This window comes from Choristoneura fumiferana, chromosome 13, assembly GCF_025370935.1.
Source record: "Choristoneura fumiferana chromosome 13, NRCan_CFum_1, whole genome shotgun sequence".
Lineage (NCBI taxonomy): Eukaryota > Metazoa > Arthropoda > Insecta > Lepidoptera > Tortricidae > Choristoneura > Choristoneura fumiferana.
This window is the reverse complement of record NC_133484.1, coordinates 10,068,413-10,096,073: the sequence shown is the minus strand read 5'-3', so window position 1 is coordinate 10,096,073 and position 27,661 is coordinate 10,068,413. Positions and strand designations below refer to the sequence as shown.

Sequence of the window (27,661 nt, the reverse complement as noted above, 5' to 3'; positions counted from 1 at the left end):
AGAGGACCAAATCGGTACATAAATTCTCATCTTCTCAGAGTTCGGTGATAAAAAAAATTAAACCGAATTGATAAGCTCTTCTTTTTATTAAAGTCTGTTAAAATAGAGTTAATAAGTGGTTATATGAACAGGAGAGTAAAGATCGTACAATGAAATAGCGTTGAATTTTTTAATCTTTATTTCCAGTCATCCAGTTGACAATAATTATATAACTTACTATACATTATTAAGTCGACTTGTACATTATGTATACCATAAGAAAAAAATATTAATACAACTTAAGACAGTGCCATAGATACAACACGTGACGAAAAAACAAAGTTTTCAATGAAATAAATAGAATCTTAATACTAATTATCATGCCCTTACAGAGCCAAAATGAAAACAAAGTACCTACCTATATGTCGTTAGAACAAATATAAATTCGTTCACATATAAGTGCGCCAAACTTATTTCTATATTGCTACTATCACAACCAAAGCAATAGAAAAGTGCATTTTATATATATAACAAAGTTACTTGCGTGCGAGCGACATTGGTTTCGCTAAAAAAACAGCCGACTGTATACAGTTCATAAGAATAAGTAACAAAAACAACACAAAACATTAATTGATGCTTATTGACTGGCAATCTTATTTTCTGGCCTATTAAACCAGATGACTTTATAAGCCGTCATCTATTAGATGGAATTTGGTATGTAAAAAAGTATAACCAAGCCATTAAGTAAAGAATATGTAGTAGTCTAACTGGCTCTATGTTAGTCATAGAACAGTCAACTTGGTATAATGTTTTAAATTTTCGTGATTTTCGCTCATAGTTGAAATACCACAAACAGGACTTATCACGCTTTTGTGATCAAGTTCGGGTAGTTCGAAAGACTCGCGCTGCTAGGCAGACTTGACACCCTACACTTGTCGACTCGTGACCGCCACTGTAATGTGGTCGAAACGTCGAGATAAATATTAGGTACTCGTGTGTTTAGCGATTGGTACTTTTTACTACGAAAAAGATAGTGCTGCGTTAACCCTAATTCGAACTGAATCTTTACATAAAATAAAAGTGTATAGGTATTTATCTGTAAATCGTCTACTTCGGATACACGATAGACTTTTCATGTCCAAAATAACATAAACGGCGGCGCACAAATAAGACAAAAAAAAAACACATTTAAAATGCTTTTTAAAAGTTTTTGTAGCATTTATTAGGTAGTGATGTTAAAACATATCGCATATTAATATTAACACTGATTTTTGTTCGTTTAAATTACATGTAATAACCATTTACATACGCACTATTAATGTCAAAGGGAACTACATATGTATCTACTATAAAAGCCAGAATTGTGGATTTTTTACAATCAAAGTGAGATATGAAACGATAGTATGTAATTGCTACTATAATTATGTGAAAATTTAAATGGTAAATAATGTAGTACAGTAACTTTTCAATATTCTAAATACACTTTTAAACGTCTACGTACAAAACTACAAAAAATACCAAAAATTTCATCACAGCTTGAAACATAATGAAATAATTTCGACAATTATGCATCCTTACTCTAAATATTGTACTTGCTGCCATATTTAAAACTAGCTTATGCCCGCGACTTCGTCTGCGCGGATCTAGGTTATCGCGCGGTGGCGCGCTCTACCGGAATAAAAGGTATCCTATGTTGATCCTTGGGGTTCAAACTACCTATATACCAATTTCATCAAAATCGGTTCAGTGGTTTCGACGTGAAAGCGTAACAGACAGACACAGAGTTACTTTCGCTTTTATAATATTAGTGGGGATTAAAATTGCTCCGTATTATATGGCCCAAAAGGTTCCGGGAGCCAAAACGACCAAGAAACTCTGTTGTGTTGATTTTTTACTCAGTAATTTTGGAATCTCATAGTGCTAGTAATAAAAGTAACGTGTTGATATTATGAAGTTAAGTATGGATGGGTAATTTATAGCTAATTAACTAATTGTACTGTTACACAAGATAATATAAAAGAGACTGCCCTTAGTGCCTTTGAAATATTCAGAGGATTAGTTCGAGATTGTATATAAAACGTTTTTCATACAAAACGTTTTCTTTAACTGTGGTTTATTTTGACGCATGGCACTTTATAACAGTAAGTTAATATGCTTATGGCGTAATATATCTTTATTTTACTTACGCTATGCGTCGCATTTCGGCCAGTTTTTGAGCCAGCCAGCATTTGGCGAGAACAAAATGATAATAAGAATTTACTGTTTCAAAGCAAAAATAATTTCAATATACTTAAATTGATACAATTACTGCTACTATAAAGTCGTCCAAGTTGCTTAATTTGATATGAACAATAAACCTAAACGATTTTCAATCTAAAATTAATAATAAAATTTCCAAGTTTCCGTAGGAGTAGGAAGTTAATTTAATTACATCACAAGGAATAAAAACTTTTCGGCGCTTTTACCATTTTCGTTCGAGCAATGAACAAGCCGTATCGACGAAACCTTAATTCGATATTATTTAATAAAATTACAGATTAGTAGCAATGGACGAGAGGTAATTAAAAAAAATGCCTTGACTTATATATTGTCGACATTGTAGCATTACATTTTCAGACTAGTTAAATAAGGAGCAAGGCAAAATCAGTAAGAGGTGTGCATCCACTTGGTTGCATTTTTACAATAACGTTGCTAGATCTAGTAACCCTTAATCAGGAAATTTAAAGCGAAAATACAGTCAATAAGTAGTTTACATAGGCACTAAGGTTAATTTTTTTAGTGAAGTATTGGAAGCATACGTTCACAGACCTGATCAAGAGTTAAAAGACCAAAGCAGTGCATGTTTCCCTTGCCCAATTTAAATAAATGTCCAACTAGTAGCGTGTGTATTTCATTGATACTTGACAATGGCTTACAGATATTGCATGCACACACAGTTTGGAGAGTCACCTCTGATTTTTATTTAAGACACCTCAAGACTGAGCTTTTTCTCAAGTTAGCTTTGTCGGTTAGTGATCTATCTAGCTGATCCTCGTCCTCGAGTTTCGGACTTGTTCCAACGTGACAAGTAAGTATAATTTCTGAGAGGCTCGAAACTTTGGCATGCCCCTAACGCATTTTGTGCATTCAAATGCTTCGACTGTCACTGAACGAAAGATGACGGAAACGTAAAGCACATTTTTCCAAAATCACGCAACCTAACTTCAACGAGATTAGGTACGACTTGAATGCTGTTTCAGTTACGAGCAACACCTTTGTAGAAATTACGTCACGTTTTGGCGTATGAGGGCCTACGCCAGCTGGCGCGGGTGCACGGAGCGGGCGCACGCCTATGGGTGCGGGTACAGCTAAAATCTGTCGCACGTGACACTTGCTGTTAGTGCTGCTCATACTATTTTTCATAAGGCGTCCAACCGCTCCGTGCAAGCCGCATCAGCTAGCGTAGAACCTAAATATCATTGCGAATCATGACGAATTTCTGTTGCGTCATTTCCATGATTATGGTGTGGTGTTTCTGTCAGCCGCATTCGAAGTGAAAAAGTATGTGATACTTACTATACGTTAACTCGAGAGCAGCAAGTCTTAAGTGTTGGGAGGCTTAACTGTTGCTTCAATAGATGATTTTGCTGGGAGGAGCTGCAGTATTGGCACTCATGGCCTGTTCGAGCGTATCGAGGCGGCGGTACGCGTGGCCACGGCTGGTGCGCCGCCGGCCGGATTGCCGGCCTTCAACTATCAGCCCGAAGAACTGGAAACGTAAAAGATATTTATTTAATACTAGAACAAGATTCTTGCTTGCACACAGCACACGATAATATTCACATCTTGTATTCTGTTTTGTTTGGTTATTTAAATGGGCTGTTTTATTCAATTTTATAGCAGGCAAGTAGTGTTTTGTTTCGACTTTATCAAGTTGCTGAAAATTGCTAAATTAAGCCCGAACCAAGCGACCAGTTGCTAATTTATAAAATACAAAGAGTAAATACCGTCTTTATTGCTTTGCAAGAAAGCAAGGTTATTGCAATACAGGCGAAACATCAAGGTAGATTGAACTAGTATAGTAAGCTTAAAATTAAAACACTGAGAAAAGAAATTACACAATGTGCAACAAAGACGAATCCATCGACATCATATTGGTCAAAATCGTCCGATCCAAGCCAATTACGCTGTAGCAGGAAATATAGGTAGGTACGTAGAACTCTATATAGGTACATATTATGTAGATTTCTCAGTATACAATACTATATAATATGTAGAAAGATTTGGTATTCAAATAACTATACTATGTTTCTAGGGCAGGCGAAAAAAAATTACCATACACTTGCAATTCTGAGTAGGTAGGTACAATTATTACCAGGTGGTAAGATAAGATGGACTATGATTAACAAACACACCGAGACAAGAAAAACATTCCTCGTAACATTTAAATCATCACAGATTTGTTTTTTTGCCTAGATTAACCTGTCATGAAGTAACGGATAGCTGAATCTCGTACTGTTTTTAAGTACCTACTGTCAAAAAAAAATTTGGTTATTTTTCTTGCTGGCTCTATTTTATGGTGACCAAACTACAATTCCATGCCAAATGTTGACTCGATGCCATTAACTGCTGAGGAGTTCCGTCTTGCGCAGATTCTGGCCGGACTACCAGAATTTTCTTCTACCAGATTTTTTTATTTTTATTCGACTGGATGGCAAACGAGCAAGTGGCTCTCCTGATGGTAAGAGATCACCAGTCACCACTTCCCATAAACATCTGCAACACCAGGGGTAGCGTTGCCAACCTAGAGGCCTAAGATGGGATACCTCAAGTGCCAGTAATTTCACCGGCTGTCTTACTCTCCACGCCGAAACACAACAGTGCAAGCACTGCTGATTCACGGCAGGATTAGCGAGCAAGATGGTGGTAGCAATCCGGGCGGACCTTGCACAAGGTCCTACCACCTGCGTAGGTAGGTATATATAGTCCTCCACATCGGTTTCCATGACGGCGACCCTGACTATATTTATTGTATCAAATATTGTATATAAAATTCTCGGATCAAAAATGTTTGTGACCAAACTCCTTCTAAACGGCTTGACCGATTTTTACGAAATTTTTTGTGTATATTCAGTAGGTATGAGAATAGGATGTAAACTATTTTTCAACCTCTACGCGGACGGAGTCGCGGGCAACAGCAACAGCTTGTAAAATAGGTATAAAAATCGGATACTAGGAGTGGTCGAATAATGATTGCAAATTTCCAGGACGTACTATATATACATGTATACATGTGAAAATAAATAAAACCAGATTTTTTTTTAAATAAATGAAAGAAAGCTGCACATGCCGGAATTATAAATTCGTTCGTTATCACGAGTACAAAAACAATTTAATTACAATAGTCACATTGGTCTAAGATTGGTCGAAACTTTTAAACAATCCAAAATTTAAAATATCACTTATGCTGTACTCACCATTTTGCCTACTTTGTTCTTATTGTGATACAACACGTAAAGCACGACAACAACTATAACCGCAGTCAAGAAGAAGGGGAAGAAGTGGTCATCATCGTCCGTATATTCATCTATTGTATTCACATAATTATCTGAAAATCAAAATTTCAAATATTAAAAAATATTGGAAAATATGGCTAGTAACTTCAATGGAGTTGCTATCCACAACTGAATAAACAAGTTCATAATTCAAGGTATGGATAACCAGTTGAATAAAAATAATAATGTTCCGGAAGGTGTTACATTGCCAATAAACCTAGTTGATTTATACTAGTAATATGTATAAGGTGAGGCATAGCGCCAGTACAGATGGACTGCATTCCAACTGCAACTCTGCCGTCCTAAGGCAAAAGACGGTATTTAAAAATAGTACATTGTGTCTTAAGGGCGGTAAATAAGAAATTACGAACGAAACTCCGAAACCCGGAACTAGTACCGCCCGTGCGACATACAAAGTTTTTCATCACATTTGCGAGTAAAATTGTATATTTGTAAAAGAAAAACTAATATTTTTTCAAAAATGGCCGATACCGCTGACTACGCTCTTGGCAGCGCCAGCTCCGCGCCGCTTGCACAGTTGTGCCGACTTCACTGGAAGTGCAATGAAAAATGTATGCGCAATCTGCTGTTGGCAGTTACGTTGTAGCTAAAATGCAGTCCACATATACTGGCCCATACTTTTATCAGACCACAATTTGTTTAATTTATTGAATCAGGTGTTACTTTGCGGAGGTACATATCAATGAACTAAAATAATTATTTTGCTCACCCGCAACCTTAACCTTTGTTTGTGTAACATCTGGTAGCATAGCATAGTGAACGGTTGTGTTGCTCTGTCTGAAGATGAGCTCTGGTTGAGTTCAAAATATGGTCATACACATTTTTGTCATAAGCAAGCAAACATAGCTGTCATAAGGTTGTGGGTGACCAAAGTAATTGTTTCAGTTCTAAGTTTGTTGTTTGCAGAATACTGTCCTTACTTTTTATTTTGTCTGAGCTAATAGCTCATAGGTAACTATAATAATAATAACTTAACATTATTAAGAAAATTAAGTAGCTAGTTTGTATTCTGTACTTACTTAATGTTTTCTATTTAAAAAAAAATTAAGATTGGTTTTTGGAGTCTTTTTGTATTTTTTGTTACTTTTACGGTCATCCCATAAAACCCATATCGAAAATACAAACTGAAACATAGATGCACAGGAAAACCAGAAAAATAGACCAGCGCTGGGAATCAAACCCAGATCCTCGGCATTCCATGCCACATGCTATACCGCTACACCACCACTGGACAGGGGTACAGACACGAATTTCTCCTATGCCCACATATCTCAGCTTGTTTGTTTCTTATTTAGTCACTTAAGCAGCGTTAAAAGCCTGGTTACCTACCTGCACGAGATGATTCTGAATCTAGTGCTGGTGCCTCCTTATCCTTAACAGATTTTTTGTCACTATGAACAGGCTTTTGTTCCATATTATCAATATCATCTACCCCTTCACCACCATTATCAGAGTCCCCTTGATCTTCATTTTCTAAAAAAAAAAAAAAACTGTGTGTTATATCAAGTTGGTATGGGGGCATCCATAAATAAATCACATCCATAAATATGTAAATAATTTATGATACAAGAATGAAATAATTGCTATTTTTGATGTGACAACTGAAAATTATTGAAAATTGTTATGACCCCAAATTTCCAAATTTCCATGATTGGGCAATAATAGCAGATATTATGGGAAAATGCGTATTTCATTTGAATACTATTTCATAGAACGCTTTCTTTTTCAAGTGAGCTAGCTACCTGTGGGGAATTCAATCTTGGAGATTGGTTTAGACTGTAGTTATCTGGTTCAGTGATATATAACTAGAGATGCCACGAGTAGTGATTTGGCCGAATACCGAATATTCGGCAACGCTGTCGGCCGAAGCGCCGAATATTCTGCTGCTGAATATTCGGCACAAAATACATGCTTGTCGTGCGCGTAAACAAGAATAAGACGAGTTGCAACCTGTCTCCCTCGTTGCGATGCATGCGGGAGCGCGGGCGGGAATTTAATTGACTGTCTGTTGTTTAATTCAATTACGAGTAAATAACTTCCCGGTATGCGTCAGATAATTATAAATAACTAGGTTATGCCCGCGACCATGTCTGCGCGGATCTAGGTTATCGCGCGGTGGCGCCCTCTACCGGAATACAAGGTATCCTATGTTGATCCTTGGGGTTCAAACTACCTATATACCAAATTTCATCAAAATCGGTTCTGTGGTTTTGGTGTGAAAGCGTAACAGACAGACAGAGTTACTTTCGCATTTATAATATTAAGTAGGGATAATAATAATATTGTTATTTTGCAGAGAAGTTTGTTCTTTAGTTCTTTTTCAATTGTTTGTTCGTCAAAAAATTTATAAAATGACACCAGTTAATAAATTGCTACCAACAAATGCTGAAAAGCTTGTTTTTATCCATCACAACTTACCACTGATGAACAACAACAACTTATTAAATTATTGTACTTTGGTAATGAATACATTAATCTTAAGTAATATGACGTGCCTTTTTTTCATGATTTGGTATTCGGTATTCAGCCGAATAGTGTGCATTATTCGGCTGAGTACCAATAAAAGTGACTAAATAGGCCGAACACTGAATAGTATCTGAATATTCGTGGCATCTCTAGTTCTCTATATAGCCATCCCTTTCTTTTGGCTCTGCCATAGTTGGGCAAAAACAAGTGAGGTTTGTTCACTATGCTACACAGATTAAATATTTACTATAAATGTTAAACCCTTATAATAATATCTACTTGCCCAATTCTAACTTCCTCTTAACCTTGAGTTAACCTGTATGCAATGCAAAATTATGACTCAATCAATACCTACCTTTTATTTATTTAATTATAGTTCTAACGTAAGTCCTTGTATACTTCAATAAGTACAAATCAATTGTAAGAATAACTACCAAATGTTCTATGTGGAGTACACATTTTTCAATGAAATGAGAACTTTAAATTTATTGAAATAATTTTCAAAATCACTAAACTGAGAAGTATGGGATCGGCATGTGGAACTATGTATGTTTAAAATATCAGAAAAATTATATTAGGTAATAAAAATGTATACCCTCTCTCTCCATGCCTTGGTCATCTTCATCTCCATCAAGCCCACCTTTTATTGGGGCCTCAATACCGTGACCAATACCAGTATCAGTCAGAACATTCTCTATGTGTATACCACCATTTGCCGATGAGTTCGTATTATCCAGTGCTGTTTCAGAGATATTAAGCTTTTTTTTCTGGCCTGATGGTGCTACTGATGATTCTGGGTGTGCTGTGTCAACAGGAATCTGGTTGGTATCCACACCATTAGTTGATACTTTGTTATTAGTGTCCGATGAAGTCTCTTTATCTTCATTCTTTTTTGGTAATCCTTCCAATGCGCTGGCAACATTGGTAACCGCTGTATCATTTATTTTCTTTTGTCCATCAACTGCCACTTGTCTACCCATAGGAGTGTTAATAACTGGAGCAGTTTGTGAATGAACTATTTCTAACATCCACTTGTAATATTTGCAGTAAAAACTAGTGTCCTCACTCAAAATATAGCTGTCTGCGCAAACTATTGTACAGGCTGTATCTTTGTGCAATACTTCGGAGATATTTGTTAGAAATCTTGTAGGAGGCAGATTAAAATGAGCAGCTTCATCACAGAACTTGGATAAGTCCTGATTCGTTTTCGTTTTAACGGCGAAATCTGTTGCCAGCTTCGAAGTGTTGGTAGTTAAGTTGCATAGAACAGCGCTGGCATCATAGAACATCGAGCATCGAATTGAACTTTCAGTGATTGGTGGTATTCCTAGATCGCATTCATCCAATTTGTTATTAATAATTCCTGCCACAAATTCATTTTTACATCCCTTGGCTAATTCACTGAGCAGGTTACCAATCATTATTGTACCGTTACCAGTCTGCTGTTCTAGAGGTAAACCAAAACTTGGACCAGTATTGACCAGTAAAATAACAAACACATAACGCAACATTTTCGGGAATAGTGAAATTTCCATAATTTCGCAATACTAAAACAAAACCCTGTTTGTATTTCCTTCACGTCATGAGCAAATACCACACCATAGAGCACTATCCAACACGCGTAAATCAGAAAAATAACACTATAACGAAACGAATTCCGAGCCACGAACGAAACCAAATTAGCATTTATTTGACACTGACAAGTGACAGCCCAGCACAGCATGAAAAATCATCGTCGATTTTGTCGACATTGCCAGTGTGAAATTTGTACCTTCACTAAAAAAAAAACACGAAGATATTCATAGGTTTAGATATATAATAGTGAAGTAATCTAAATCTTGAGATTAATTTTCAAACGTAATAGTGGCTACCAAGATAAGTGGCTACCATTGACATAGTAGTGACATCTAGTAAAAGTGTAAGCAATCTTCATGCATAATCACAAAACATAAGTCATTGTTGTTATGTGGTAACCATCACTAGATGGCGTAACAATGCATTTAAAAGCTTTGCTTGCGATACCAGGCATTTCAGAGGGATATTTTACCCGACCGCCCGAAGGAGGGTTAGAGGTTTTTCGAGCGTATGTATGTGTGTCCATTTCTTTGGTCCTGGCTGCAGCCTAAACGGCTGGGCGGAACTATAACATTGAGGTTGTAAGTGGTAAGTATTCGTACCTATCATTAGATTCGTCATAACCTGTCGGAGTGATATAAGTAAGTACTTACATAAAATTTATGAAATTTCAAAAGCATTTCAATATATATTTTGAGGTACCCTGCCCCGTTACCGGCGGCAAACTAGGTTAGGTTTTTATAATATTTTTATTTTGTATGTACTTTTCTGTATTTTACTTTTTATAACTATTATAAAAACCTAAACCTAAGAATGAAAAAAAAATAAAGAACATAATAATAATAATATGGCGTCCGCGAAAAAAATGTGGCGGGGGCTAGGTGGGGGACTTATTTTTTTTGATATATTTTTTATGGAATTCTACGCGGACAGAGTCGCGGGTAACAGGCGCTAGTGTGTTATATTATAATAGGTACTACTTTTAATCTACGATTTTCACAGAAATTTCAAAAAAATACGAAATAAAACAGTACTCACAATTTTTTTCTACCCTCGTCTTATACCGTGCGATAGAAAGAAGTGGTAAAAAAAATGTGATTTCAAGTGTGTTAGACAATAAGGCCTCAGGTACATGGCACATAGGAGTAAGAAACTAGCTTGAGAGTCGAAGAGTAGAAATGATCACCGTACTCATAGCCAACCGCGTCAGCATACGATGCCGTTCTATAAGTAGTCGGCGCCGCTAAGAGTCAATCCTGACACCTGTCACCCTGTTACTAAATACGTCAATGTTTTTGATTTTTGACGTATTTAGTATGGAAGTGACACATGTCAGGTCAGAATTGACGTCTAACCGGCCGACCACTATAGTCCAGCCCAGAGCCGAGTGTACAGTATATCTGCTGCACTACTAATTAACGCCAGAAACCAAAAGTTCAAGCACTGCGATTAGGTAAGGATTAGGTAAGTTTACCACATAGATCGTTTTGATAGGAGAAGCTTACCTAAGTACTTACATTATTCTAAGGCCTTGTTTTTATCATATTTATTTTGACCAACAATAGATAATTATGAATGCATTATGGCTTGCTTTAGGTACGGCTAACTTTAGCTGAATTAATGAAGGAAGAAATAAAAGCTTTTAAAAGTAAAAGTATTTACCTACTGCTCTTGTTTAGGTACTTATTGTCGTCCATAACGTATTTAATAAACTCGCGGGAATCTTTTTGAAGCTTCAATTTTATTTTTAACTTTTGTTTTTAGGCAATGGCATTCGTTAGACGTTGTCAAACTAAACATTGTGTAATTAAACATTTTAATACTAGGGTGGATTCAGAGACGTTTAAAAAGCACTTTTCACTTCTCATAATCGTAAACTTCGTTTTATGCGGGCGGAATCTAAGCGACATAGGCAAAATTTCTTTTTATGCTCTAATGTTAAGTAAAATCTTTAACTAAGACCAGGCGTCAACAGCCAAGAACAATGAAGCTTGAGATTTTTTATAATTAGGTATAAATTAACAATGCATGTATTAAATAGTACCTACCTAGTAATTGAACTTTTGTTTCCACAGTGCTGTTTAATTTCCCCACAATCTAAGTCCATAAAACTCATTTTACCCTCGACTTAACTATTAACCCTCGCCTGCAGCTTGGGTGGATATAAACGCCCAGGGTAAAATTTCGCGTTTTATGCACTTGCACTATTCATAAGTTTTGCACAATCAACTACTGAATGTCTAGTCAGGGTTAGAACTAAGTACGATCCTATATAGATACAGAAACAAAGCCAAGTGTCAAGAATCAAACAGGTTGATTTTGTTCCTAACAAGTTTTCGTTATATGTTACGAAAACTGCTTAGGAAGTAGTAGAAAAATCCTATTGCGCTTACAAACGTAACCCGTACCTAATATAGCTAGCTAAACCTCGCAGCTACTGTGTGGTAGGTGCCTTTTTGTTTCAGCGTATTAAAAACACCACTCAACACAACTCATTTGACTCCAACCCCACCAAAATTCCAGAAAAACATTTAGAAAAGGGATCATTGTTTGCAATGTCTACGAGAGGTGTCACCGTCGCCGCCATTGTTATCATTGCGTGAATTATGCAGGTAATGGGCCGCGTTTACAGGCGTACGTGCCCCGACATTCATTACAACCCCTAATTAAACCAGCCGTCGAGATTCCGACGACGAATCCGCCTTTCGGGACAAAACACCGCCTTCTACACATTTTCTTTCATACAATTTTAAGTGGTGCCGCGATGGCATTCATTGTTATTAGCTACGATTAAAAACGTGAGGGTATTTGTCGTTCTCACCTTTATGGTAAACGTTTAAGTATGTACCTAACCAATACAATACTGCTCACAATTCATTACAAGTATACGAGTACAATGAGTTTTAAGAACATTATTTATTTAAGAATATCATTTTTAATTCAAGTTTTATTTACTGACTGTACGTTGTGCTGACTGTAGGTAATTATCTACAGCGTGCTCGTGCAAGTAGCTGTAGGTAAATGATTTATATGTAATTTTGATCAAAGTTAATGCACAGTAGTAAGTATTTGCGCAGTAGTGTAATGGCCCAAACACAGCTAGGTACTTACGTTGTTCTGCCTGGGACTTACTGTCTCTAGTTTTTATTTAGTTCCATCATAATTATCATATTGTTATCAGAACCAAGCAAAATTGACAAGTTTCATGCTAATTTCATGTTACAGTTTATTGATTACAGTTAGTTTGGATAGTGTGGTTTCAGCTTGCGAGAGTTGCGAGCCAGCGAGAGACATCAAATGCATTATGGCGGCCGCCCGCGCGTAGTTCCGGCTAGGGATGAGCCTTGCAACATTAGAGCTCGCTACAATCGCCACAATCACAAAAAAGTGGGTGAAAATGAAGCTCAAAGAATCCATTACATGCATTTATGAGTACATAAACACAGTAACAGAAGCTAACAGATACCTATACCTACTTAAACGTGTTAAAAAAAGCAGCAGCGTTCTCAGATGCCTAAACTAAACGTGACGCTGCGTGCGTGCAAATTAAAGCAGAAGCGTGCACGAAGTACAGGGCAGCAGTTTATTTCCCGTACAAGTAAACACTGCAGTGTTATTGAGATGTTTGTACAAGATTACAGCGTTCAGAAAACTGATATGTTTGCACTCCAATTTTGGCAAAGCCCGGCCGTGCTCCGTGCTGGACCAATAATTAACAGCGCTTCCAAAGGGCTCAGATGTTAAGCACATCCGAAACCAGAGCAATGCCTTTCATTTTGCGGTCTTTCATTCGTGCGAATTGATGCTTGGAGGAATCCCAGTTCGTTTTCTCTTGCCGTTGTTTGTTAGGGAATAGTAAAAGGAAAGCACATACGATTTAGTTTTGCCATTAAGTGGGTGTTTTTTCCATTGTTTTTTCAGTCCAAAAGTGCCTCGGACCGAATAATAACTAAATGAGAAAACTTCAAAGCAAGTGATATTTATTATCGATAACTTGAGGCTCAGAGGGCGTAAAGACACTCTCTATGGCATCTTTTACAGTTTTTTTTTCTCTATCGATTAGTATAATCCACGTAAGGAAATTCGTTAAAAAATGTCCTTTACGGTCTGTGTTGTTTAAGTCCCTAAAAACAATTATATTTTTAAAATTTAGGATATAAAGAACAGAACACATTGTATCAATCATTAAGGCAGTATGTATAAAGTATGTTAAAAAATCGGCCAAGTGCGAGCGACTCGCGTATGAAGGGTTCCGCACCTCCGTACAATGTTTTAAAAACAAAAAGTTCAGTAATAATTTTTTGTTAAAAATTCTAATACAAGCTCTTCTGCTGGCGGTACTTTTTGCCTTACAGAGTTCCTATGGCAAACATCTAACTTCATCACCAGATCAGCTCTACGTCATAATAATATTGCATTGTCATCGGATTTATACATGCATGCAAAATTTCAGCTCAATCGGTTGAAGGTATCCACTTCAAATATTAATAAATTAAAATTTTATATTAATAAGTTAAAATATTAATTCCACGCGAACAAACATAACTAGTTACATTACATTACAAGTTAATAAAAATATATCACCAAAATGTAAGCACTAGGTTGGCGACCGAGGCGTTGGCACAAAAAGGAATAAATCAGACAGTCATTATATTATAATTATCGAAGCTTTTATAAAACATCATTAAAATCGCAAACTTAAAAGGTAAATATTCAACCGAAATAGCTAGTCGTTGCTAGGCAACTCGGTCGCCTTAGCAACGGCTAAAAACGTCTAGCAACCAAAGAACGCTGAAAAAAAACACGTTTCTTGTTTGACGACCCCCTTTAATTTGTAACTTTACTTTATTTTTAGTATTAAAATTTGTTGTTATAGCGGCCACAGTAATACATCATCATCATCTCAGCCGTAGGACGTCCACTGTTGGACATAGGCCTCCCCCACAGACCTCCAGTTGCTTCGGTTGGCAGCGGTCTGCATCCACCGTGAACCCGCAGCTTTAACCAGGTCATCCGTCCATCTTGTTGGTGGACGTCCTACGCTCCGCTTGCCGATCCGCGGTCTCTACTCGAGAACTTTTCGGCCCCAACGGCCATCCGCTCTCCGTGCTATATGGCCCGCCCATTGCCACTTCAACGAGCTAATTCGCTTGGCTATGTCGGTGACCCTTGTTCTTCTACGTATCTCCTCATTTCTGATTCGATCCCGTAGAGAAACCCCAAGCATAGCTCTCTCCATAGCTCGCTGAGCAACTCTGAGCCTATTTATAAGGCCTAAAGTAAAGCACCACGTCTCGGATCCATATGTCATCACTGGCAACACACATTGACTTTCGTCTTAAGGCACTGAGGAATTTTGGACGAAAAGACATTGCGGAGTTTCCCAAACGCTGCCCATCCGAGTTGGATTCGACGATTGACCTCCTTCTCGAAGTTGGACTTACCTAATTGGACGGTTTGTTCTAGATATACAGTAATACATACTACGTAATACATAATCTGTGAAAATTTCACGTGTCTAACTTTTACGGCTTAAGAGATAGAGCCCTGTGACACGGACAGACGGACAGACAGACAGACAGACAGACAGACAGACAGACAGCGGAGTCTCAGTAATAGGGTCCCGTTGGCACCCTTTGGGTACGGAACCCTAAAAAGAAAGGCAGAAATATATACTTAGCGTCGTGCCCTCGTGTAAGTATCTACTTTATTAAGGACCAATTAACACTAAGAATAAGGTAGGTACAAATTGTTCATTGAATAAAGAATTTTAAGAATTTTGAAATAATATCCAAAATGACAGAGCTGGTGAACCACGTCTAGGTTTTAAGTAGGTACTACGTCTGTTAAAAAAGTTAGGAGGATATGTAAACTACGTCTACGTTATTTTGTCTGCGCAAATATCCCCTTAACGTTAATCCGCGGGAACTATAAAAAACCCGATGAAAAGTAACCCTTTTTGTGCCTCAATGTACAAACTATCTCCATGACCGTTTTACCAAGTTTGTTCAGTGATTTTACAATGAAGAGGCAACAAAGACACGCTAGGTAGAGTTACTTTCGTATTCGTAATATTAGTGTTGACAGTATAAAGTAGTATTTGCCTAAAGGTAGGTTCCATCTTAGGCCTCTAGGTTGGCAACGCATCTGAAATACCCCTGGTGTTGCAGATGTTTATGGGCGGTGATGATCTCTTACCATCAGGACCCACTTGCTCGTTCGCCATCCAGTCGAATAAAAAAAAAGGTATACCTACCACTTTTTGCTCTGTCGCTTAGGCAGGACTGTTATAGAAAATCCCTGTAAGGATTAAGGACACATACCAGGGTTTCACAATTTTGACAGTCTATGTTCATAAACAAACAAACAAACTCATACATAAACATAATTCACTTGTACGTGTACAATACTCGTATTAACTCCGAACGGAACTGCTTCTACGTGTGAATAAGTCTTCACAGTACCGCGAGCGATTTGCAACAATAAATTGGTTGTAAACGTCTTGTACATCGCGTGTGGCGCGGTAAGGTATAACTGGCGCATTATGCACCACGTCTAAAGGTCCAAATTTGGAATTCCTCACAGCTACGGATATCTGGATTAGGAATGCCCGGAAGGCTTGGCATACCGGATGACATCCGCTCGGATCGGACTCTGTTCTTTCCTTATTGCCTGGTACTACGTGAGGCTATTTAGATCTACTTGAACGTGAAGTTTTACTTTTTTTTAATCTTTATTTTGCGTCGCTACTGACATATTTTTGTTGAATCAAAACACGATCCCTTTAAATTTAATCAATAAGTTAAAAAATAAGTAATTAGGAAAAAAAATCAGAGATAAAGTAATTATCATCATTTACGAAACACATCCAACCTAAACTTAAAATTTGTCCAATATCAAAAAGTTTTTACATTTTGTTGTGTAGGTACTTACAGGTATTTTTACCTATGACTGTATGGAACTGTCGGTGCGCAGCTCTCGACTCGTACTGGTTTAGTTTTTTTGTATCCCTTCGGAAGCTAAGACGCAGGGAAAATTTTATTTATTTATTAAAAACTGACCAAAGATCATACACTAAATAAGTAGCTCACCATTAGGTGCCATCACCATCAGGCAGATGGGGCCAAAATCGTTACTCGCCTCGCTGGTTAATTTTATTCTATTTGCTCATATGAATTCGTTCCTGTTCACTACAATAAAATGATAATTTTGTAACCTATAATTTGGCGATAAATGAATATTATAATTTCATAGTTTTATCTGTACATATTTTATAGGTAGGTACTTAGTTTTCTTAAATTGTCTTATCCAATAAAGTAACTAACGTGAAGAAGCAAATTATTCATTAAATACGTGAAATATGCGGATAATTCCTGAACGATTCATAATCATTCTTCTCTTGAAGATGTTTACTTAATATACTTAGGTACTTTACTTACGAACAATGTTCCTGGAACGGTCACCGCAGAAACTTCGTCAGCAAACAAAGAGTTCCAACAGTTGGGGGCTATAACTATTAATTTTAATGTTACGAACCGAATACAAATAAGCGTGTATTTCGTGAAGTCAAATGTAACATTAATAATACTCATTTAAAATGACTGTTGGCCGCGTGTAGATTTTGAGGTTACCAACTAACTTAGGAAGAAAACCGATTTGAACAGATTTTTAAGAAAAGATTATAAAAGTACCTAAGTACTATCTTTTAATCGTTGTTTTGTTGGTAAGAACCATTACTTAGGTCGTCGAGCAACTGAATTGAAATTCTAAGGTTTCACTAAATTCTAAAGAAAACATCGTTAATATTCATAAATTTACATTTTATGAAGACCACCGTCACTTAATAGGTACCTTACGTACAATTCCAATTCGGAGGGTATCCATCCATACTTAGGTAATAATATAAATGCGAGTGTGTGTGTTTGTGTGTCCGTCTTTCACGTCGAAACGGAGCAATGGATGGAGGTGATAGGTATTTGGCATAGAGTTTATGGGTCAGAGAGTGACATAGGCTACTTTTTATCCCGGAAAAATGCACGCTTCCCGAGAGAACGGCATACGATAGCCGAATTCCACGCGGGCGAAGCCACGGGCAAAAGCGGGATAAAAAGTGGAAGTGCGAGTCGAACTCGGATGAAGAGGGTTCTTTAGGATTTTGGGATAAAATATTTTAATAATTATGTATTTTTAATCCGACCTATAATTTTTGGTTGTACATGTAATTGCAAAGAATTTTTTTAACAAAAAAGTAAAACCGACTCCAAAAAAATAACAAAAATTGGAAACGACTACAATATCCTTGAAAATATTTTCCTAGGTAGGTACCTACTAGCTTGAAGTCGGTGCCTCAGCACGAGCCAGCAGGAGTGGAACAAATAGTCGTCTACCTCACCTACATACCTACTATGGGTTTCAATCACTCCTGCTGGGTCGTGCTGAGTCACCGACTTCGAGCTAGTAGGTACCTACCTAGAAAAATATTTTCAAGGGTTTTGTAGTCGGTTCCAATTTTTGTTTTTTATTTTTTATTTTTTTGGAGTCGGTTTTACTTTTTTGTTAAAATTTTTCTTTATTTCTCACTTATTAGTAATTGGTAGCCAAAGTACCTACATCTCACAACGATTCTATTAAGTCCAAACACGGCTTAGTTACGTTGGTTTATAACAGAGTTCCGTTGCCTACCTTCTGGCTTCAGCATCAGATGCTTATCTAGGTTTATTAATCATGATCGTTTATAGAAGCGCGAGCATTACTTAGCTTTGACGAGTTCCATTGGCCATCTACGATCTTTTTCATTAGGTTCAGTTTACCAAATAATACTTTCTGAATGTTAATGCTTATCTTAATGCTAAAAATGTGAAAATCGTTATACACCACCTATAAATTTTGAGGTTTGCCCTCGATTTCCCTAGGATCCCATCATCAAATCTTGACTTGGTAGCAATGGGACCACCTCAGAAGAGTACTCTTTCGAATAAAAAAATAATTTTGAATCGGTCCACAATTGACTGAGTAATCGGTAAACATACATAAAAAAAATACAAGCATTGGAACATAGAACCTCTTGCTTTTTTGAAGTCGGTTAAAAATGTCTATTACCCTTACCGGATTGGTAGAGCAATGTACGAGTATTCAGTCGTATGTCTACTATAGCGTACTGAAAAGTATAAAATATAAAAATATTGTTGTCTCGAATGGTAAGATCCAGCTAGAGCTGGATCTAGATTTCGCCCCCAAATGCCCGGTTCACATTATTCCAGTAACCGTTCCAGTAGCATGACACTGCGGTGCTCGATCGATCTTGTGTAACTCGTTTGGATTGTGACCCCGCAATGTGTTGCTACTGGCACGATTTTACTGGAATAATGTGAACCGGGCATAAAACCCAACAAAATTTGGGAGGTAGACTCAGCCCATGATTCCGAGCTGTAAAAACAGGGTCTCCAGATGTGTCCCCAAAATATAGTATGGGTGTGTCCGTATTGTTACGATTTTTTTAAATAATTTTCAGCTCAGAATCATGGACTGAGTGCCTCTACCTCCGAAATTTTGTTGAAATCGGAGAGATAAACTTTACTAAGGATACAACTTTAAATAGAAATGCCCCGATACAAATAAAGGCATATTAAAGTAGTAAGTAGCAAAGCGTACTAAAGGGGCATTATGACCGCATAACGCGTCTTGTTTTTGGTCTACAACTATCTACATTCTTATACTTAACCTGCGGCTTGCCAAGCTTCTGTAAGCGGCCTCCTTGGCATAAAAATTGTATAATTTTAATTTGAACCATTATGACTTTGACATCAGTGGTGCGGCTCGCACACCCATTGCTAGAATACATTTCTTATGTGGCTCATATAAAAAAGGTTGAGAGATGCGTAATGTTAGGTACACATTTTGTAAACGGTTTTAAACAATAAACATATCTAATTTCTTGTAGTGATGACTGGCCTAGAGCTGAAAAAATTGCCTGTTGCTTGGACCATGTCGCGTCGCTCCATCTTTAAACATCGAATGGCATTGCTCGACGTAGTGTAAAATAACAGTTCAGAGCCCTAAATAAACAGACATAGGTACACCGGAGGCAACAAAATTTCTCTCGAACTAGATCGCCTGCAAAAGTTATCCTTACGTTATGTATGGGTTTATTTTCTTTTTTATTTACCAATGCTATTTCACGAACATTGTTATAATTGAGGAATAAAAAGGAAAACTGTATTTTCATGCAACTTTATTTGTGTTGAGTTAAGTACTTCTTACTAATTGAAACCTTGCTCGCTACATAACTTTAAATTAAACAAATTAGCGGTGTATTAGTAAAGACCAGTGTAGATCAATTCAGTGTACTTTTTATCCAACTGAAGAAGAGCCTACACTAAGTTTACCTATTATTTTACTTCCTTGCTTTATTCAAAAACGTGAAGAATGTGTATGAAGTTTTGACAATCTGCAAACAAGAAAATACACATTCATTTATAAAAATGAGGTTTTGACTTTTTTCGTTTACAGTTTTATTTTGCGGGGGCGGCGCATTGTATTCACAACAAAAACATATTAAACTACTTAGATTTATACATAATGCCTCTCTATCGACCGCAAAAACAGCTTAGTAATAGTACCTACTGAATAGAAAAAAAAACATGAAATTCATCCCTAAAGCCAAGTAAACTTACAACTTCTCATATCTGATTTATAAACGGAATAAACTCACCTGCACAAAGGTATTGATAGAAAGCGGCACAATCTTGCCTGCTTTGGGCTTTATAGGATACTTAATTCTTTCCATGAAAATGATCAAAAAGCGGCGATGCTTCACTTGCAACTCAGGCCATTCCATGCCGTATGCGGATTCCATCAATATTTCACTCTGAATCAACAAGTTAAAAAAACCGGTCGAGAGCCTGTTGGGTCATACTCAGTATAGGTTTCCGTAGTTCCCGACCGCTACAATAGGCGGACTTAAAGTACGACTTTTCTAGTTAGATTGGTACTAACTATTATAGTTTAAAGGCTAAAAACTGGCCAATTTCCCACAACACAATATGGCAACGTAACAGTACCCACGAACGAATGAACTAAAGACAACTCGAGGGGGGCTTTTTGACTTCACTTAGAGATATTTTTATTTAGGTGACAGAGAGCGAAATTTATTATTATTTAAAAAAAGACAAATAGACCAAAGTCCACCAAAGCAATTGAAAACGAGATTTATTTGACCTAATATCAAGCAAATCCGTCCCGACCCCATTAACTCAGGAAAAATCGCAGCGCGATACATGGAGAATTTCAACATTTTCAACGTCGGGGGTACAGCGCCGTCTATCGGCAAATTGGGTAACTAATTTACAGGCTAGAATATAACCCTAAAAACGAAATTACTTTATGTTGAAAAAAGAAACAATTTATGATAAGTCACTTCAATCACTAGAAGTGGGTAAAATTCAACTTGCACATAAGATTTAAAAACAACTTACACTTACATACAACCTTCGTGAGTAATAAATCTTGTTAAAACGGTAACAATCAATAAAAGATAAAAAATACATGGGATAAAATATCTAGATTTTACAGGGATGAAGACTCGCGTCCCTATCTATATCTGCTTGGCCGGCAACCCCCTACTTCCCGGCCTCTACAGTAATGTACTATTGTGCAATAGTCATCTGCTATATAATAGTACATGACTGTAGAGGCAACCCCAGGTTCCAGCCGAGGCTTGTATAGTGCTTTTCTCAAACATTACATGAAATAAAATAAAATAAAAAACAAGAAATGAAGCTGGCGGGACGCTAGTCTCGTCGCCCTGTTGTGTACGCGCGTGTCGCGCTGGCTGTTGGCGGCGGGCGGCTGCGGGCGGTGTTGCTGGGCGTGGGCCGCGTGAGTGTCGCAGGCCGCGCGTTGAAACAAAAGACGGTCGCATTGCCGGCCAGCGGCCTGCAAAGTTGTATGAAATCTCTTTGCAGGCCGCTAAAGTGACCGCGCGCAGGCTGCCGACTCACAGCGCCTGCAGCGCGATACTTCTCAGCCTATTATTTGTAACACAACGTCAATATTTCATGCCATGTGCCTGAGAAAAACTAGTTTTCCTATACGGGCTACATAAACACCTACAGAAATATGTGCACATTTACATACATGAAAACCTAAAAGGGCGTCAGCGCGGTATGTGTGCAAACATACATTTGAATATGCAATGGTTTTAAAACTGACCTCGTAAGCCACTTCATTACCGAAAAAGCAAAATAAAAACAGTTCTGAAAATATACAAATCATGTACAGAATCATGGACAAAAATTCACCCGAGGCAGGACTCATCTGAAAGAGGTGGAATAATTATAAGTACTATATTAGATATTTATGCATTTTACAGAATATCTAAATATCTTTTACATTACACTTACATTAATTGTTCGATAAGCCGTGGTACAAATAATCCAACCACTGATCAAAAACTGAAAAAGGATGGGGCCGTTGAAAATTCTTTCATTTAAAGTTGAAAATCTGCAAAATTAAATGAAAACGTAGTTCAGTCTACATCAAAAAAACTAAAACAAATACAGATGATCCTAAATCATAGCGAGTATTTACAAACGAAAGATTGTTTATTGTTTGTTTTAATAGTAGAACCCACGCTTGCTCAAAAAAATACGAAAGGTTTGTTTTGTTGTTATCAAAATTTACTTGGATGGGATACTAGGGCAGCATATTTGATGTATGAGTTAAGTAAAGTTAGTATGCGTCTATTCTATTTGTTTCAAGGCCCACAGCGCATTCTAGAGTCATGTGGGATAAACGTACGCAGTGGGTAAGTGTACACAATCCCATACATTTCAATCCGAAGCACATTTCAGTGCCATAGCACATGAAATTCGGGCAAATTAAATTCGGTCAAGTAAAGGTATACCGTGAAAACGATTGTGATTACAAGTGTGTTAGAAAATAAGGCTTCTGCTGTCCCTGGATTAAGTTTAGGTATTAGGGAACGGAGGTGTTTTTATTACATTTATAAGTGCTTGTTCTAGCAGTCTAAATTGAATAAAGATATTTTGGCTTTGACTTTAAATAATGTGAGACTAGGTTCAATTCCCAGGCAGCAGCTTCATTCTAATGTTGTCCTGTAATGTTGTTGTTTTTATTAAAATTGAAGAAATAATTAGTGGATGACGTTTATTCTAATACCCACTTGATAATTTCGTTGTAATGGTGAATAACTCCTTTTAAACGTTTTTCAAGTAAATCATTGAAAGTACTCGAACAAACCGCTTCAACTTTGCATCTACTGACAAGATTTTCAAGATCAATTCTGTGAAATAAATATGAAAATCTTTAGTTACTTATATAAAAAAATGCAAAACATTTCATCACACGGTTTTCTCAGAATATAATGTTTTGTAAAAAGGAAACCCGAAAAAAAACAGTGTTCAGTTTATTTTACCTTAGAATTGAGAGTTGGGTTTTGGTTTGTGCGAACAGATATACGATAAAAATATCCATTGTTGAATTATTGTAGCCGAGCCACGTTGTCTGAAGCCACACGTAGAATATAGCAACATAAAACCTGTTCAAATATAAAAAACACTATTGTCTATTCGCGTAGTACACGAAGGGGCAAAAAACGCCCGTTTTTTCACATAAGTTAGTAAATAGTACATAACGACATAATTTGTCCTAATTGGACACGTTCGACTCATAAGTAGAAAAAAATTCGTTCACAGTCCGTACAATGTTACGCCGTCATCCATCAAGTATCAGTAATCTGTGTTATTGGAGTATATAATATGTAACTATATAGATTTCAGGCGAATGTGTAGGTAAGGTACAGTCACCAGCATTAATATCTGCCACAGCGGAGGTGCAAAAATATCTGTCACGTCCTTCCGGCCCTAGAAATAGAGTCATATCAGATATTTATGCACGCTTGTTGTGTCAGATATTGGTGCTGGTGACTGTAATGTACTTACGAAACCGGATTAGATTTCTTATGATGGTCGTTTTTCTAACCATACTTCCTCACTTTTGTCTTACAGCCACAACGTAGGTACTATCGAACTATGTGATCCCTGGTCCACTCTAGAACGTTCTCACAGTAAGTTTCATAATGAATTCCCTATTATATTTTTCTGTCAAAGGTAGGCCACATGACTATTCAGTTAATGTTCTATAGTATTTACATCAAGACCGGTAGGCTTATTATCTAACCCAACGTGTAATGTATTAGGTTTTAAATGAAGTATTTAGTATAATTATTATCGTAATACCATACGGAAGAGCGTTCCCGATTCACCGAATTCTTGTTACGTCGGAATTTTCCAGTTAACAAAACTTTGGAAATACCTTTACAATAAACACCAAACCGAACAAATACCTTTATAGAAATAATCTAATGAAATAAGAATCGACGAATCGAGGACTAATAATCAAAATCATACTAACTGTGGATTTGTATTAGCATCGAAAGGCAGCCAAATCGTGAATTCAACTGTTTCTTGTTTGAAGTGTGAAATTATTGGAAACAGAACCCAAAGTATACACGTAAGCAAGCACAGTTTGTTGAATATTTTCAGAAGAAGTTGAGCTTGGTAAACGGTTTTTAGAAGCAAGGGTCGATGCTCTTCGAGTCCTTGGTTAAAATATGGTCCTAGTAAGCAAAATAATCAGTAATGATAATATAAAATATTTTATGAAAATATTTTGCTACAGTAACTACATAGTTAGATACTAACCTTTCATTATTTCGAACAGTTCTTGTATGTTATGAGGGTATATTAAAAACACTATTTGTTTGCAAATGCTGTCGCAAAATGTCAGAAGTAAAAACATTGAATCCATGATTTTATCAACATCACCACGGACCTAAAAAAAGTTTTTTTTTTAATTATCTGAGCCTTAATTATAACACTGGCGTTTTGCGGGCGAGTCGAATGAAAGCGAAGTTAGCGCGCAATGCTTTCAATGCGAGCGCACATACTTTTGTCGGGAGCGCGCAACGCCTTAGCCGCGAACGCGCAACGAGTTAGCTATTACGTTTACGTAGGTACCAATATCGTGTCAAGGACGCCATATTGTGCACTCATGTACAGTAACAATTTGGCTTCCTTGGTGTTATAGCAACTCTGCGTATATGTAATACGTAGCTAACTCGCTGCGAATGCGTTGAGCGCTCGCGGCGAAAGCGTAGAGCGCTTGCTTCGCTTCCAACTTGCCACCAAATCACCCAGTGTGATAACAAAGTCTTATTACGAGTATTAGAGTTATACAGACACAAGTGTATCAAAACCATCAGTATAATAGTATACGAGACAGAAAACGACTTTCATCTAGTGCAAATCCCAAACTGCCAAGATTCATAGGTCTATGAATCATCTTAAGTTCGGACGCTCACAAACTTTTAAGTCAAATAAAAAAAAACGAAATTACCAATGACAGCGCGGAAATGCAGCCAGCCTTATGGGCACTCTACCGCAGGGACAAGACTTGGGGGAATTGTATATATATTAGTTGTTATTTTTAGGATAGTTTAGTATAAGTACTTCTATATAGGCAAAATCCCTACTTCACCAATCAACTGACGTACTTTTTATAAGCTGTTAAAAACACAATTCTCCCATAGAGTTTGAATGGAAATTGATGCTATGGGAAATAGCAACTTATGACGTCACTTGTTCTCCAACTCAATCAACTAACTATTTATTTGTTTTAAAGCAACAAACTCGACAATAAGCTTTTTCCCAGAGATAAGACCAAGCTAGATCGATTGTCATCCCCGAAAACCCCCACATGCCAAATTTCATCCAAATCATTGGAGCCATTTCCGAGATTCTGATTATAATATACCAAGACCGGTCTGAGTGGAAAGCCTTGTGGGAGGCCTATGTCCAGCAGTGGACGCTTTCGGTTGACATGATGATGATGTAATCATATGATTAATATTGTGACAGATATACTTGATATGGGTCCATATTGACTCTCATTCCTATTTTTTTATTTTACTACCGATTTGTGTTCATAATAATCACTCTTCATATTTTTTTTTCCTCATACTTTTTTTGTTCATACATTTTTATTACTATAACATCGGAACTCACAGACACTGTTCATATTTTTTAGGGTTCCGGAGCCAAAATGGCAAAAACGGAACCCTTATAGTTTCGCCATGTCTGTCTGTCTGTCTGTCCGTCCGCGGCTTTGCTCAGGGACTATCAATGCTAGAAAGCTGTAATTTTGCACGGATATATATGTAAACTATGCCGACAAAATGGTACAATAAAAAAACATTAAACCATAGACGTACCTAAAGTGGAGGTGTTTTTTTTCTCATCCAACCCTATAGTGTGGGGTATCGTCCCTAATGTAGGTCTTTTAAAACCATTAGGGGTTTGCTAACACGATTTTTCGATTCAGTGATTTGTTTGCGAAATATTCAACTTTAAAGTGCAAATTTTCATTAAAATCGAGCCCCTCTAAAATCTAAACCGGTGGGTGGAAAAATTTGAAAAAATTCAGGATTAGCATCCTAAATTCAGGATGGTAGTGAGTATATCAGACTTTTAAGGAAAACTATAACGGCTAAGTTTGCTTGAGAAGCTAAATATACCTATACTTGGAAGATTCCGTATAAAATACGAAATGCTTCGAAAAATATTACTTAATTTTTTCGTAATGGCTATATACTCTTGGCCGGTTTTTTTTACTCATAATGTCATTACTAAGAACACATCTCAACTCACAATGTTGTTTTTCAGAAAATTTTCCTTCATGACAGACAAATATCATAATTTTCTTAGAAGCTATTTGAACTCATAATATTGTTTTTCATAATGATAACTGACTATTCAAAATAATATTTACTTATATCGTTAATTATTTCTATTATAAATATTACTTAAAAAAATATGTTCGGTCCTGGCGCTTCGCCGGCCGCTGCCGCGGCACGCTCGCTTCGCTCGCTCGGCTCGCGCGCTGTAGGGTCACAGTTCTACCTAACTTTGGTAACTCGCTTCGCTCGTCGTCGTACCTAACGGAATCCTTAATACATCATTTCACACCATCGAAAATTTTCTAGGCCCCTGCGCGTCAATAATGCGCCTGCGGATGAATGACACTTATGATTAAGAAATTATATGAAAAGAAATATTAGTATAAAACAAATTTTTGAATATTGGCGTTTTGAACTAGAATGATTAGGAGTTTCGATCGTTAGTATAAGAAAATATATGAAAACAAATATTAGTATGAAATAGTATTAAAAAAAATATGAAGAGTGATCATTATGATGTAAAATGGTATGAAAAAAAATTTCGGACTTCCGACATTAGGACTTAAAAATTAATGTAAAAAAATGCGAACCCACTTGATACACGTTGACTATTTGCTGTATCGTGTACAGCATAATGAAGAAGAAACTGAAGCACATGTAGATATTATGAAGCTTTCTCTTTAAAAATGGAGTGTCCCAAGACAAAGACAAGATCCCACATGCCCTCAAAGTTTTTATATGCGGTTTCAAACTCAAATATGACAACAGTTCACACTCTGTCTCAGACATTTTAAGTCCAGTCCAGTTAAGGTTTAAAGTGTGAAATATCAAGCGACTGTACTCTTCAAGGATTAAATGAGTAATAATGTGTAGAGCTGTTGAAAACGGTCCTATTATCATTTCAACGTGAAAAGCCTGAATTAGGTAACTAACGTTCAACCCCTTCGGATTTTTAATAAATATCTAGATGAGACACGATATGTTTTAAGCAAAACGTAGTAAGCTGTACTAGGTAATGGATTTAAACATAGAGGTAAAATTAAGACGAAGTACCAGAGTGTAAAAAAATCCCACCCTACACATTAAACATACAAAATAAACAATTTATTGAATCAGCCGTTACTTTGCGGAGGTCCATATCAATGAACTAAAAGAAATTCTTAGAAAGAAGAGTAGAAAAAGACGAAAGAGGCCTTCTCCTGACAAGGAATTCATATCCAAATAAAAATAATTAGGTGTTAGTTAATAAGTCGGTAACTAAAGACACACATAAAACTTATTTTTCACTTCTCATGCTCTTAAAATGTTACTTTATTCTCTGCATATCGCG

The 27,661-nt window shown here is 36.9% G+C and overlaps 2 protein-coding genes across 2 annotated transcripts; both read right to left on the bottom strand.

The window, feature by feature from the left end:
* Positions 1–160: 160 nt before the first annotated feature.
* Positions 161–9,701, bottom strand: LOC141434023 (uncharacterized). Its single transcript, XM_074096231.1, has 4 exons — positions 8,596–9,701; positions 6,864–7,007; positions 5,436–5,566; positions 161–3,727 (listed from the first exon to the last, which is right to left on the bottom strand). Exons 1-4 carry the CDS (start codon positions 9,533–9,535, stop codon positions 3,590–3,592), a joined length of 1,353 nt encoding a protein of 450 aa, XP_073952332.1. The 5' UTR covers positions 9,536–9,701; the 3' UTR covers positions 161–3,589.
* Positions 9,702–19,968: 10,267 nt separating this feature from the next.
* LOC141434372 (odorant receptor 94b-like) lies at positions 19,969–27,120 on the bottom strand. Its single transcript, XM_074096786.1, has 9 exons — positions 26,926–27,120; positions 24,299–24,428; positions 24,009–24,213; positions 23,011–23,133; positions 22,759–22,878; positions 21,977–22,076; positions 21,786–21,890; positions 20,287–20,442; positions 19,969–20,022 (listed from the first exon to the last, which is right to left on the bottom strand). The coding sequence occupies exons 1-9, from the start codon at positions 27,118–27,120 to the stop codon at positions 19,969–19,971; spliced, it is 1,188 nt and encodes a 395-aa protein (XP_073952887.1).
* Positions 27,121–27,661: the final 541 nt, after the last annotated feature.